At 43.3% G+C, this 11,907-nt stretch overlaps 1 protein-coding gene across 2 annotated transcripts in view; it reads left to right on the top strand.

Annotated features, from left to right (window-relative positions):
* Positions 1-1,231: 1,231 nt before the first annotated feature.
* Positions 1,232-11,907, top strand: part of KDM5A (lysine demethylase 5A) — a 46,073-nt gene continuing 35,397 nt past the window's right edge. For both annotated transcript variants that reach the window (XM_005530542.3, XM_014259336.2), the window contains exons 1-5: positions 1,232-1,396; positions 3,244-3,321; positions 4,366-4,488; positions 6,666-6,836; positions 7,314-7,448. In XM_005530542.3, the coding sequence (XP_005530599.1) occupies positions 1,232-1,396; positions 3,244-3,321; positions 4,366-4,488; positions 6,666-6,836; positions 7,314-7,448 (672 nt within the window). The remainder of the gene's footprint in view (positions 1,397-3,243; positions 3,322-4,365; positions 4,489-6,665; positions 6,837-7,313; positions 7,449-11,907) is intronic.

Here is an 11,907-nt window from a genome sequence, read left to right as displayed (position 1 = left end):
CCTCAGCAGCGAAACACGCCCCTTTTCCTTTGTAAATAATCTGGCATTCGGAAGCAGACAGAAGTTACTGGCTCAAATTCTGGCTGAATTGAATGTGTTCTTTAGGTTATCCCGACGCCTTTTAGCCTCATCCTCCTCACGTATTCCCAGTAGTACCTGTTAGCAGCGCTGCCATTTATGCATCAAACGATTTCCTAATTTATTAAGTGTGCTGGAGAAAAAACGAATTCCTCAGTAATAAGCCAGGGTTCTTTCTTCCTTAACACTTTGTTTAAAGACATGATCTTTCTGTATGACAAGAAAGAAAAAGGCTTACTTAAAAAAGCATGAGGCTCTCCCCCATCACATTTTTCAGCTTCCTTGTGAGGGGAAGAGGAGAGGCAGGCATTTATCTCTTTTTGGTGACAGTGACAGGAGCCGAGGGAATGGCCCGGAGCTGGGCCAGGGCAGGTTTGGCTTGGGGAGCAGGAAAAGGTTTTTCCCCCAGAGGGTGTTTTGGGAACAGCTCCCCAGGGCAGCGGGCACAGCCCCAGCCTGCCAGCGCTCCCGGGTACAGCGTGGGACTCTTGGGGATGGTGCTGTGCAGGGCCAGGCGCTGGGCTCGGTGATCCTTGCGGCTTCGTGCCCCGCTCTGCCGCTTCCATTCGGTACCGACCGGCGGCTCCTGAGGGCACGGACGGGGCGGGGCCTCCGGCGGCGCTCCTGACGTCCGGCACAGACAATGGGCGACGCGGCCCCGCGGAACCGGAAGTGAAAGGCATGCCTTTCGTCGCACATTCCTCCGCGGCGGAAGTGGCGGCGGCCCCGCCCTCGCCGGCCCCCGGTTCCTCCTGCCCCTCGCAGAGCTCTGAGGGGCGGCGAGCGGGGCGGGTTTGAGCTGGAGTCTGTGGCGGAGGCGTCATCGGGAGCGGCGAGAGCGGAAACCACCTCGCCAGAAGAAGCGTGGCGGCGGGACTATTTTTTGGCTCGGAAGGCAACTCGCGAAAACTTCCGGGGAGGGCTCAGCCTACGCGTCACTTCCGGCGGGCCGGGCCGCGAGGAGCGGGGCTCTGGCGGGGGGAGCGGTCCCGGCCGGGACAGCGACAGCGGCGCTCGGCAGCGCGTCCCGTCACCCCGCCCGGCAGCGCCGCCCGGGGATGCGCCTCGGCCCCCGGCCCAGCCCCTGAGCCCCCCGGTCCCCCGCTCCGCCCTGCGCTCCCGGCGGCGGCGGCGGCCCCCTCCCCCTGCGGCCATGGCGGGGGGCGGTGGGTCGCGCTACGCGGCCGAGTTCGTGCCGCCGCCCGAGTGCCCCGTGTTCGAGCCGAGCTGGGAGGAGTTCAGCGACCCGCTCGGCTTCATCGGCCGCATCCGCGGCCTGGCCGAGAAAACCGGCATCTGCAAGATCCGGCCCCCCAAGGTACCGCCCGCCTTGGGGGCTGCGCCCGCGGGGTCCCCGGGGAGCGCCGGCCGCTCCGGGCTCTCGGTGGCCCAGCGGAGGACGGGAGCGGCCGGGCAGGCCCTTCCCCCGCGCTCCGTTCTCGCTCGCGGTTTCGTGTGTCGCTTTCCATAGGCCGCGGTGTCCGTGCCAGGGACGCCGAGGAACCTGTGGAGTCTTTGCCCTCCGAGCGGGGCTTTGTAGCGGCTGCTTCGGAGCAGCCGGGAAGCCAATAGTGCTTGGCTTCCGAGCCCGGGACTTAACGCTATTTTCGCTTCCAAAACGCCAGCAGTGGACTTGAGAAAGCTGGGAAGGCTCTGTAGGTGAAATCGAACGCTTGCTCCGGGCGGGGGAAGAGGGAGAAAGAAGGGTATTCGTTCGTAATGGACCATTATTTATACACGTAGTTTTCAGGCTGTTAGGAGGAGAACGGCCGAGCTGTTGGTGTACGGGCATTGCGTTTGGCACAGCTCATCGGGAGGCAGCGCCTTCATCTCCCCGGTCCTTCCCTGAGGTCACCTGTCTGGCAAGGCGGGTCATCGCAGGGAGAGCATCGGGCAGCTGGGAAAAAGGCACTTGGGTCGCTAAATTATTAAAGTGCAAATAAACTCCAAACGCAGCCGTTAATAAGAGACTTGAAAACAGTGAGAGAGGTAAAAACCTGAAAGGAAAGCGTGTAACTGAGAACAGTGTGGAGATGGGGGTTGCTGATTGGATTTCATGGTTCTTTCTCTCCTGACCTGTTTTGGTTCCCGGAATGTGTGTAGCTGGTTTAACGACATGGTGAAAACTTGACCTCCAAGGGGCTGCCCTTTCTAAAATAAGCTGCATAGCTCAGGTTGAGAGGCCACAAGGAACGGATCCAGATCCTGTTCATGGAGGATAACTGGAACCTTCCTGGCCGTTGGATGCATTTGTGTTTGTCCAGGACTGCTGAGCTGTTTGCCTTGCGGGGTTTCACAGGATGCACGCCTTGGGTTGATTTGCAACCTGCAGTAATTGCTAAATCGGACGTTTCATACTAACCTGACTGATTTATTGCTCTCTTCTGTTGTTAGGAGTTGTAAATATTTAAGGTTGTGCTGGGGGCCTTTATATGCTGCAGCAGAGCAAATAATAATAGTTTTGTGTGGCTTGTCCACCTGTAACGGCGTGTCCTTCCTCTGGTGCAGCTGCTGCCAGGTAGACAGCCTGCTGTAACTGCAGCTTTGGTAAAAAGTGCTAAAAAGCTGAATTCCTTGTTTTGAATCGTAGCACAGTTTTGAGAGATGGGGCTGGGAGGCACTTGGGGTTGCACCCACCCCTGGCAGTGCTGAGAAAGTCTTTGTTTAAGGCTCTGCTTCTGTTGAAGAGTTGGGCTCCTGACTGGTGGTCCTGTCTTTATTGAAATGACTGTGAACAAACAGAAAAACGTTAGCTGTGTTATAATGTGCCTGATTTGGTCTTAGCTGCTGTTGACACTGAGGATTTTTCTGTGTGCAAGATATATGGATTCTTTTTTTAAAGTAAATAAATAAGCCACCAGCCACAGAGTGTATCTCATGTTTAAGCTTAGCGTGAGGTAATGCATACTGAGATGCTTTGAACCTTGTTTTCTATGACATTTATGAATCTGTGAGGATCTTTCTTCAAACTAAAATATGGTGGGAGGAACATTGTTGTATAAGCGCAAAAATGTCTTAAAATTGGAAAATGATATCACCAGTTGTTCTGGGAAACTAATTTACTATTGGAAGCTTGTTTACTCAGGCATTATTAGGGTGTTTGGTTTTGTGCATTTTTCAGAGAAGATTCTGGAAACAATAAAATGTCTTTCTGTCTCTGTTTAGGACTGGCAGCCTCCATTTGCATGTGAAGTACAAAGTTTTCGATTCACTCCACGAATTCAGCGCCTGAATGAGCTGGAGGTGAGCTTTTCCACTGTTGATATAATTTTGTGTTTGCACTGAAAGCAAGAGCTAGGTCTCCCTGCTTGAGATTTGCATCTTGGCAGGTTTCTGGACGGGGGGCACTTTAGAAGCCCATAGACCACATCAATGTTTATACTTGGCCGTGGCAGAGTTTGTATAAAATAATTCTCAGTGGCTTTGAGAAAAATCTGGTTTTTATTTTATTACCCAAAATAGCCACAGGAGTTTTTCACATTCAGCTGGAAGTGTCTAAAATGAATTCCAAATATCATGTGTGTAGTAAGAGCAGCCACTGTCTAGCCTTCAGAGCTTCACAGGCATGATTTTTTTCCTCTTAAAATATTTACTGCTGCTCTGATGTCTCTGGTTACCTCATGCTGTTGTGATAATGCCTTTAAAGCCTTAAAATGATTTTTTATAGGCTTATTATAGCTGGTTAATTTTATGATTTAAAAACTTATGTGAGCTCTCTTGAAAGCAGTGTGACCTCCATTCTGTCCCGGTTTTTCATTTTCTCTACAACGTTTCTCAAAGCCTTGCTTTGTTCACATACCAAAATGTCATTTGGCTTGTAAATGGGTCTCCTTATGGAAAGTGATTTGAGTACTCCAGAATTACCCCAGGGACGAGGTCCTTTGTGTGGTTAAAGCATATATATAAAAATCTGTTTGTAATTCCCCTCCTCCCCACCAGTGTATATTTTAATAATTGTTCCTGTGTTTCTCCCTGGGATGCTGATTATTTCATAAGCATGCATTTTGCTATCATCAGACCAAGAAATTAATTTGGTGGGAATTTAATTTAAATGGTCTTAAATGCAGAGAGAAAAGCATATATAATTTTATTTTTGTAAAGATTCTTCTTTTTAATAGCGTTTCTATTCCTAAGTTTTTTTAACCTGACAAAGAAAGACCTCCCCTGCCAGGTTGGGTGTTGAAAATGGAAACAGTATAAAAACTTACCTTGTTTTCTCTCAGGACTGTAAGGCTTTGTCCCATTTGGTCTTGAATGTACGTGATTGTCTACCTTTACTGATTCCAGGCAATGACAAGAGTGAAACTGGACTTCTTGGATCAGTTAGCAAAATTTTGGGAACTCCAAGGATCAAATTTAAAAATCCCTGTGGTTGAGAGAAAAATACTGGATCTCTATGGTCTGAGCAAGGTAAGGATTTGTAGGCCTTAGGCAGACAGGGAATTCAGTTTTCATTCGAGCTCAAGAAGCCAAGCAACAGGAAGTGCTTGTGCTGCAGCGCTAATCTCATGAATCCGGAGATTAAATAAGTGGGAAAAATACAGTGAAGAAACATTTCTAATTTAAATGTTTATGGGCAAACATGTCTCAGTGTAATTAAATCAGTTACCTTTGGTTGGATTCCGTACAGCAGGTATTTATTACCTTGTATAGCTTGAATGTCCTGATGTCAGCTGGGCACTTGATTTTCAGTTCTCCATTTTTACATGTGGTGGAGCTGCAGGAGTTTGAGGTGTTCTTTGGGCAGGCAGCAGTATGCTTGTGTGCAGTTCAGCTCTGATCAACAGTTCTGTAATGAGTTGTTGCAATTTCTGCTTCCTCTCTTCCAAGAGAGGTTTTTATAAACACCTATCTTTGAAAATTTATAATGTTGGCTTCAGGAATACTTACTTTAATTTCCAAAACAAACCTGGCTTAAGGCTGACTAGAAATGAATATTTCTATAGTTATGTTTGGTGAACACACCAATCTTCTTTCAAAGTTTATGCACAAATCTCTGTTGGAATTTGGCTTTGCACTGGGAAAATAGATGCACCATTATAAACTTAGCTGCCAATAAATATAAATAGGTAGATTTCTTCTTGAAGGGAAAAGACTGAAGTTCTAGTAGTTCTAGTGCTTCTAGGTTAGAGCATCAGTTTCCATTCCCCATCAAGATATATTTGTCTTAATAAGTAAAGATGTAAAGACCTGAGTATATTTTAGTTTTAAAGAAAGTCAAGCATTTTGGAGAGTCTGGAAGGGCTGATAAAATGTAGAAAAAAGCTGATAAAATGGTTTTCAGTTTGTTTTGTTTTGAGGTTTTTTTGTGTCTGTGGTGGCTTATTGGGATATGCAGGATATCAGGGGGGTACTGGAAAATGTCTGGGTCACTGTAATGAGCTGGAACATTTCAGTTGGCTGTAGATTTGCAGCTCTGAGTTGATTTGGTTCATTGCTGCCTTCTTTAGCCATTGTTCACACATAGATAATTTTAGAAAACAAGTTTTCCTGGAAATTTTAAAGATAAGTTGAAATTTAGAAATGGTTTCACTTTAAAAGGGTTTTCTAGAACTTTTCTGTAAATATGAGGAAAAATTATCATCAATGGTATTATTGTTCTATTTAAGTGTAACTCTTTGTGACTATAGGAGAAACCAGAATTAACAAATTTACTTGTCACTGTCACAGTTAGACTTCTCAGTTTACCTCAGCCTCACCAGCAAGCCATGAATTTCACTCCAGTAGCAAAATGGTTTTGCCTTGAGGTTTCTAGCAGTGTGTGAAACATTAGGTTTGAAATTTAGTCCTCGTGTGTAAAGAAAAGCAATGCAAAACTACACTGCTGTAAAAATGATATTAGTCTTACAATGATATAAACAGAGTTATAGTCCATTTGTGTTTTAAGTTGCTTGGCAGTGAGACTGGAAAAGGAATGGAGGCAGTGGAAATGTGGCCTGTGTGTTGGAGGAAGCAACTCATATGCAGTTGGGATCATTGCTTGCAGGCAAATGGTCTTGTTTTCAATTCTATGTACGTATTGATGTTAGCAGTGATAGTTCTGTATTTGAATTACTGGTCTCAAACCAACTGAAGTCACGTGTAATAACTGGACTGAGTTGGAAGGTAAATTCACATTTCCCTCTTTTTATAGGAGTCTCTCTTCCCATCAGGGTTTTGCGAGAGTTCTGAGGCCCAACACTTCCTTCTGCCTGGGCTCTGTTAGAATGGGCTTTGTTGCTGGCCAGACTTGTGTTTTACAGCAGAGTACAAGTCTGGTGAGAGTTAACTTTTCAGTTTGTTCTTATGGTAGGTTTTGTGTTTTTTCCAGCACATCATAAACCCTGACTGTTGGACTCCTCCTGTCCAGGACAGTATGTAATTTACATTTGCTAGTAAATTAAAAATCACGTTAAATGTGTGAAGCCATAAGAATAAGCAAGTGCTTTGTTATTTCAGGACTAGTTCTTCAGGAAATGAAAGCTAATTTCAGGATTCTGTCACTTCTCACGGAGCCTTTTAACATTTGGTTGGTTTAATTGATTCTTGCTTCACGCGAGCTGCTGAGAGCAGCTCTAAACCCTTAACTTACTATTTATGCATTTCAGATTGTTGCCAACAAAGGAGGCTTTGAAGTAGTGACCAAAGAGAAGAAATGGTCTAAAGTGGCGAGTCGGCTTGGCTACCTGCCAGGAAAAGGCACGGGGTCGTTGCTCAAGTCTCACTATGAACGGATCCTGTATCCCTACGAGCTCTTCCAGTCCGGGGTCAGCCTCATGGTGAGCCACTCGCCCTTCACGCTGTGGAGAGGGGACTCAAAAGGCACACTGAGGGCTGGCTTACTCCATGTCAAACTGGGACCTGGGGTCAGTGCTGCTGGAAGCTCCAGCTGTGCCAACAAAGCTAGAACCACCCTCGTAGTTATCTGTGACAGAGCAGTGCTGGCAGTTGGGACCTTGTGTAGTTCTTCTCTGGTATTTCTTTATAGGACTGAAGACAACCGTGTTGGGAAGGAAAACAAGGCAAAAGATGATATGCTTAATTTGAAATGTTTATTTTTCTCTTGATAGCCTGGTAGCTGAGATTCAGTTTTCTTATTTGAAGGGTGAATGAATTAACTGGCCTCTTTTCCAAATGGTGTGTGTAATGCTGTGTGACTGCACTCATCCTGTTTCTTAGCAAACAGAATGATTCACAGGCTATGGAATGATTAGCACTGCCTGCCCAACACAATGTCCTGTGCTCTGCTCCTCTAGGGCATCCAAAAGCCTAACTTGGATCTAAAGGAAAAAGTGGAGGCTGAGGACCTCAGCTCAGATGGCCAGGCTTCCCCAAAGCAGGCTTCGAGGATGAACGTTATGCTGAAGAGAACCAGGCGTGTCAAATCCCAGGTATTCCTGTTCATCAGCACTTACAGACAGAGAACGCTTACTTCTCCCACCAGTGTCCCTTTGGCTATGGGAGCCTGCTCAGAAACACCATGGGAAGCAGTCTTCATTTAACTAAAACCCAGAGAAGTTTGTCGCTCTGAGACCTGCTTTGATACAGCAGATGCACTGTTTGTGCCAAAACCTCTAAAAGTTGTTTTTTCTTCACTGACAAGCAGCCTAAGTACCTTGATAATGACTGTATCTATGAGAACAGAAAGAAAGCTGTTAGAAAGTTGATGTTAAAGCTTCTGCTTTAAGTGCAAAGTTCCAGAACTTTTAAAAACCTTTTCTAAATGTGCCTCTTAATGACATAAATACAAATACACGTAGGTAATGGTTAATTGTGGAATTGCATGTGGGACTAACTGTCTCAAGCTGGGCAGGCAGTTCTAAAGAACTGAAACAGATGTATGAGGAGATGATCAGTGATGGCTGCAGCTGTATAGGAGTTCTACAGTTTGTCTGCTGAAAAGCAGTTTCCTTCCCTCTGAATTACTGCTGTTACAGGAATTTCTGGTATTCTAGTAGGTGATATTAAATGCTGGGAGGTACCCCGGAGAAAATCTGAATTCAGACTGAATCACCACCATTTAAAATGCTGTCTTATTAGAAATAATTGTGGGGTATTGCCCTGATGGCTCTGTTGCACTGTTTAAATCAGGCCTTCCCCTTTTGACAGAGATACTCCTTGCAGGCAGCATCCTGAGGCTTTTCACATGAAGTCTGCTGGCTCCCTGCTGGCTCATCAGCAGAGTGTGGGCGAAAGCTGGATTTATATGCAACCAACTTCCTACTTGCTTCATGCCATTCTAGACTCAGCTCCAGCACCACAAAGTTTTTTCCAAATGCTCTTTAACTGTTTTGGTTTTTTTTTCATAATACACCTTTCTTGTCACCAGGGTATTTGAGTATCCTTTATACATTTTCACCTTCTTCTCTGATGATTTAGACTGAATTGTCCTTTTGAGTGTGTCTTCTCAGCCTGCTAAAGCTGACTTGCAGTTATTTATCACAGCCACATAGCAGTGCATCACACAAGCAGTCCCAGGCTTCTTGATCTTTCCAGATCTCTCAAACAAGGTATTGGTAGGGAGCTGTCCAGAAAATCTGAGAGTGCTGCATGAACTTCAGCAGTCACTTGCTATGTGGAATTCTTCTTTGGACTGGAATGGATCTTGTGGCAAAATGCCAGTATGTCCGTTTTCTTGCACGTGGTGTAAAAGTATCACTGTTTTATTAAGGTCCTGTGGGATCTTTTTTCCTGCTGATTTCAGTAGAGTGATGGTACTTGTCATTTCTCCATGTTGGAAAGATGATTCTTTGGTGATCCTGGCACTGTAAAGCTGTTTTTCTTTGTTTGAAGGGCCTGCAATTCAGAAATAAGAGATAGTTTTCTTTAGATCACCTGCTATACATATATATATATATATATATATATGTATGTGCGTGTATATATATATATTTATATATATTTATATTTAAATGCCTTTTATTAGGCTTGTAGCCAAGTTACCTTTAAGCATTGCAGTTATTAAAATGGCTGAAGTGATTTCTTGAATACAAGAAAAACTCCTGCTATTGCACAGACAGGAGAAGTAGGTTTTGGCTGTGTTTGTTGGAAGCTGTGTACAACTATCTTAAGTCATCCCTGGAGCAGCATTTAGAGGCAGATTTTTCCTCAAGCAGCCAGAAATGATAGCAGTGTAAATAAATATCTGAGAACATGGAGACATTGTTCCAGATTTTAGTGCACCTTTTTATTTCAGACAGGACTCTGTTCATTGTCTAAAAGCATAGCTGAATTTGGACCAGAGGTTGTCTAAACAATCTTAGAAGAGCAGGTAATTTGCAAGTAATGTAAAAAGCTGTAAAAAAATGTTATTCTGCTCTAGCTGAAACGTCTGAGTGATTTGTGTGATCATTATGCCAGGTACACAAGGCCTGGTTAGTGAGCATGGATAATTCCACAGACCTCTGCAGCTCTGGAGATCTTTTCCAAGTGCTAGAAATAGTTTCCAAAGATCCTCTGCATCTTCTTGCAGATAACTTACCTTAGAATGGACAACGAATAAGAAAGTATAAATATAGTAATTAGAAATTACTGAAATAGAGAAACATCCTTAGCAGTAGAAAGGGGTGAGAGATTTTGAAAAAGCAAATATCAGGATTTTTGGAATAGGTGAAAAATGAAAGAAGATGGGGAATGGGTGTTCCCCTCTGTGAAGAGTGGCTTTAGAATCTTTGGATACTGTAAACAAATGTCAGTTGAAAACATTGCATAGGAAGGGAAGAATTAGATGCTGAGAGATTCTGTTCAGAAAATAAACTTAATGCTTTATTCTCTCTTTTCTCCAAAGAAAGGTGTCACAAATAAAAGCTGCAGGAAGGCACTGAGTTCCTAAAGGCTTGTAAAGAAAATTACAATATAAAGTAAATTAATTCAGTTTAGGAAAAGAGAATATCCTTAAGGAAAGCTTAAATTTAGGAGAATACTTTCTTTGAAAAGGGTAGTGTATCTTCATAAATGGTCTGTTAGGGTGTATTTTAGCTGACAAGGGATTTGTCTAATGAGGTTATGTCATGGTAATTTCTGATAAAGAATTGCAGTACTGGAACAAAAAGTGCTGTCTTCTCAAGGGTATTAACTTAATGTCCAGAGAATTTCCTTGAAAACAATTCTAAGTAGTATATCTGCTTTCAGGTATCTATGATTGCAGAATAACAATAAAATAAGCTTCAGGTTTTTTTCAGTTGAAAGATTTCTTTCCATGGGAACAACTGTGAAACAAAATAGTGGAACAAAAGAGCTGTGGGAGATGCTGACAAATGCCCCAAACGTGTACATTTTTTGATTATTGGTTGTAACCATTGTAGTCTTGTGCACTGGGGGTGGAGGAGTGGGCATGCAAATGTGTCAGAATTGATGAGGGGTGAGACAAGCGAATCATGAGTGAATCAGTCCAGCTGGATCGTGTTGTTAGCCTTGGCCCATATGCAGGAAAAGCCCTTGGGCTGTACTTTGAGTTGAGAAGGTGAAAGACACAGTCTGTATCCTTCAGGACAAAGAGGAGATAAGAGTAGAATCATAGCTTAATCAAGTTTGTTTCACTTGTGTAGAGGAGGTAGAATGCAGAAGTGAGCTGGAGTTTTGTGTTGTTAGCAGTGAGAAAATGGCAAGGAACGCACGACTGCTGCTGCTGCTTCCATGCACTCCCTGTTCTGAGTTTGGCTTTTCCTAGAGTCTTAAAGGACACAGCAGAAAAAATGCTCAGCGGGGCTTCTGAATACTTCTGGTATTTACACCTTTAAGTATCAATATCCTGTCAGTGTTTACACAGGAATCTGATTTTTAAAAACATTCATCTTCCAATATGCAGACTGTTCTTTTTCAAAACTCTGTAGCTCCACCTGTGCATGAATAACGTTTAGTGGTATCCAGGTAAATCTGAGCAGTGGAGTTATGAAAATATATTCAGGTAATGTGTTCTTAAACTAGTTTTAAGTTTTAAGCTCTAAAACTTTGTTGCTGCATGTTAATGATTTACTTTTAGTAAATGTGATAAAATCGTTTTTTATCTCCCATTGAGAAAACTGTCTTTGGTCACAATACTAGGAGAAACTGAGGAGATCGCTGTTGAAGTGATGTCTGTGCTAAAATATGTGGGTTGATTCTGTCAGGTTCTATTAGCTGAGAGAATGGTTGAGCTGTTAATGAATTTCAAATGGAAAATGAGGGACTCTGGGTGTGTTTCCTTATGGCTTTTTAGCCAAAAAGTGAGGAATTGGTGAGGAAAAATTTGCACAGTTGCACAGTGGGCTTACAAAGTTGGTCACATATAAAGTGAAAATAATTTAATAGCAGCATATAAATGTTGAAAATTAGAGTATCAGCAGTAATTAGGTTGGAAAATGCCTGTTAGCACAATGCATACCCAGTTCAGTGGGAACAGGGACTGTAAATATCGTTAAAAATTCCTTAGAGTAATAATGCATAGGAAACTATATCTTCTGGAAGCAAGAAAAACAACTGATTAAGGCAGAAAAATTATCTTTTTTTAATGTTTGTTGCAAATGTGTTAGAACTTATGTTAAACACTATTTTGAATAATTTTTTGGGTTTTTTTCTTTAATAATTTATTAAAAACTTTGAAGGCTTGTCACCCCAAGGGACAGGCATGAGATATCAGGCCATAACTTTGAAAAATAACAGATGAAGTATCATCAGGAAGTTAACTGAAGAATAACTTCTTTAAAATTACATGCGCACCTTCAAAGCTGATAAGTTTGCTGAGATTTTTTAAGATCAGTGAATTTCAGGAGGAGGTTTTTGAACAGTGAGAATTTAGTGGCCTTCTTCTATACCACATCAGAGAGATTTTTCAAATTCTAAGGAGGCTGCATAAAGAAAAATGCCAAGGTG

The sequence above is a fragment of the Pseudopodoces humilis genome, chromosome 5 (assembly GCF_049639895.1).
Source record: "Pseudopodoces humilis isolate 2021_Gansu_Grassland_sample_001 chromosome 5, ASM4963989v1, whole genome shotgun sequence".
NCBI lineage: Eukaryota > Metazoa > Chordata > Aves > Passeriformes > Paridae > Pseudopodoces > Pseudopodoces humilis.
The sequence above is the reverse complement of the archived record's forward strand: the minus strand, read 5'-3'. Positions and strand labels throughout refer to the sequence as shown.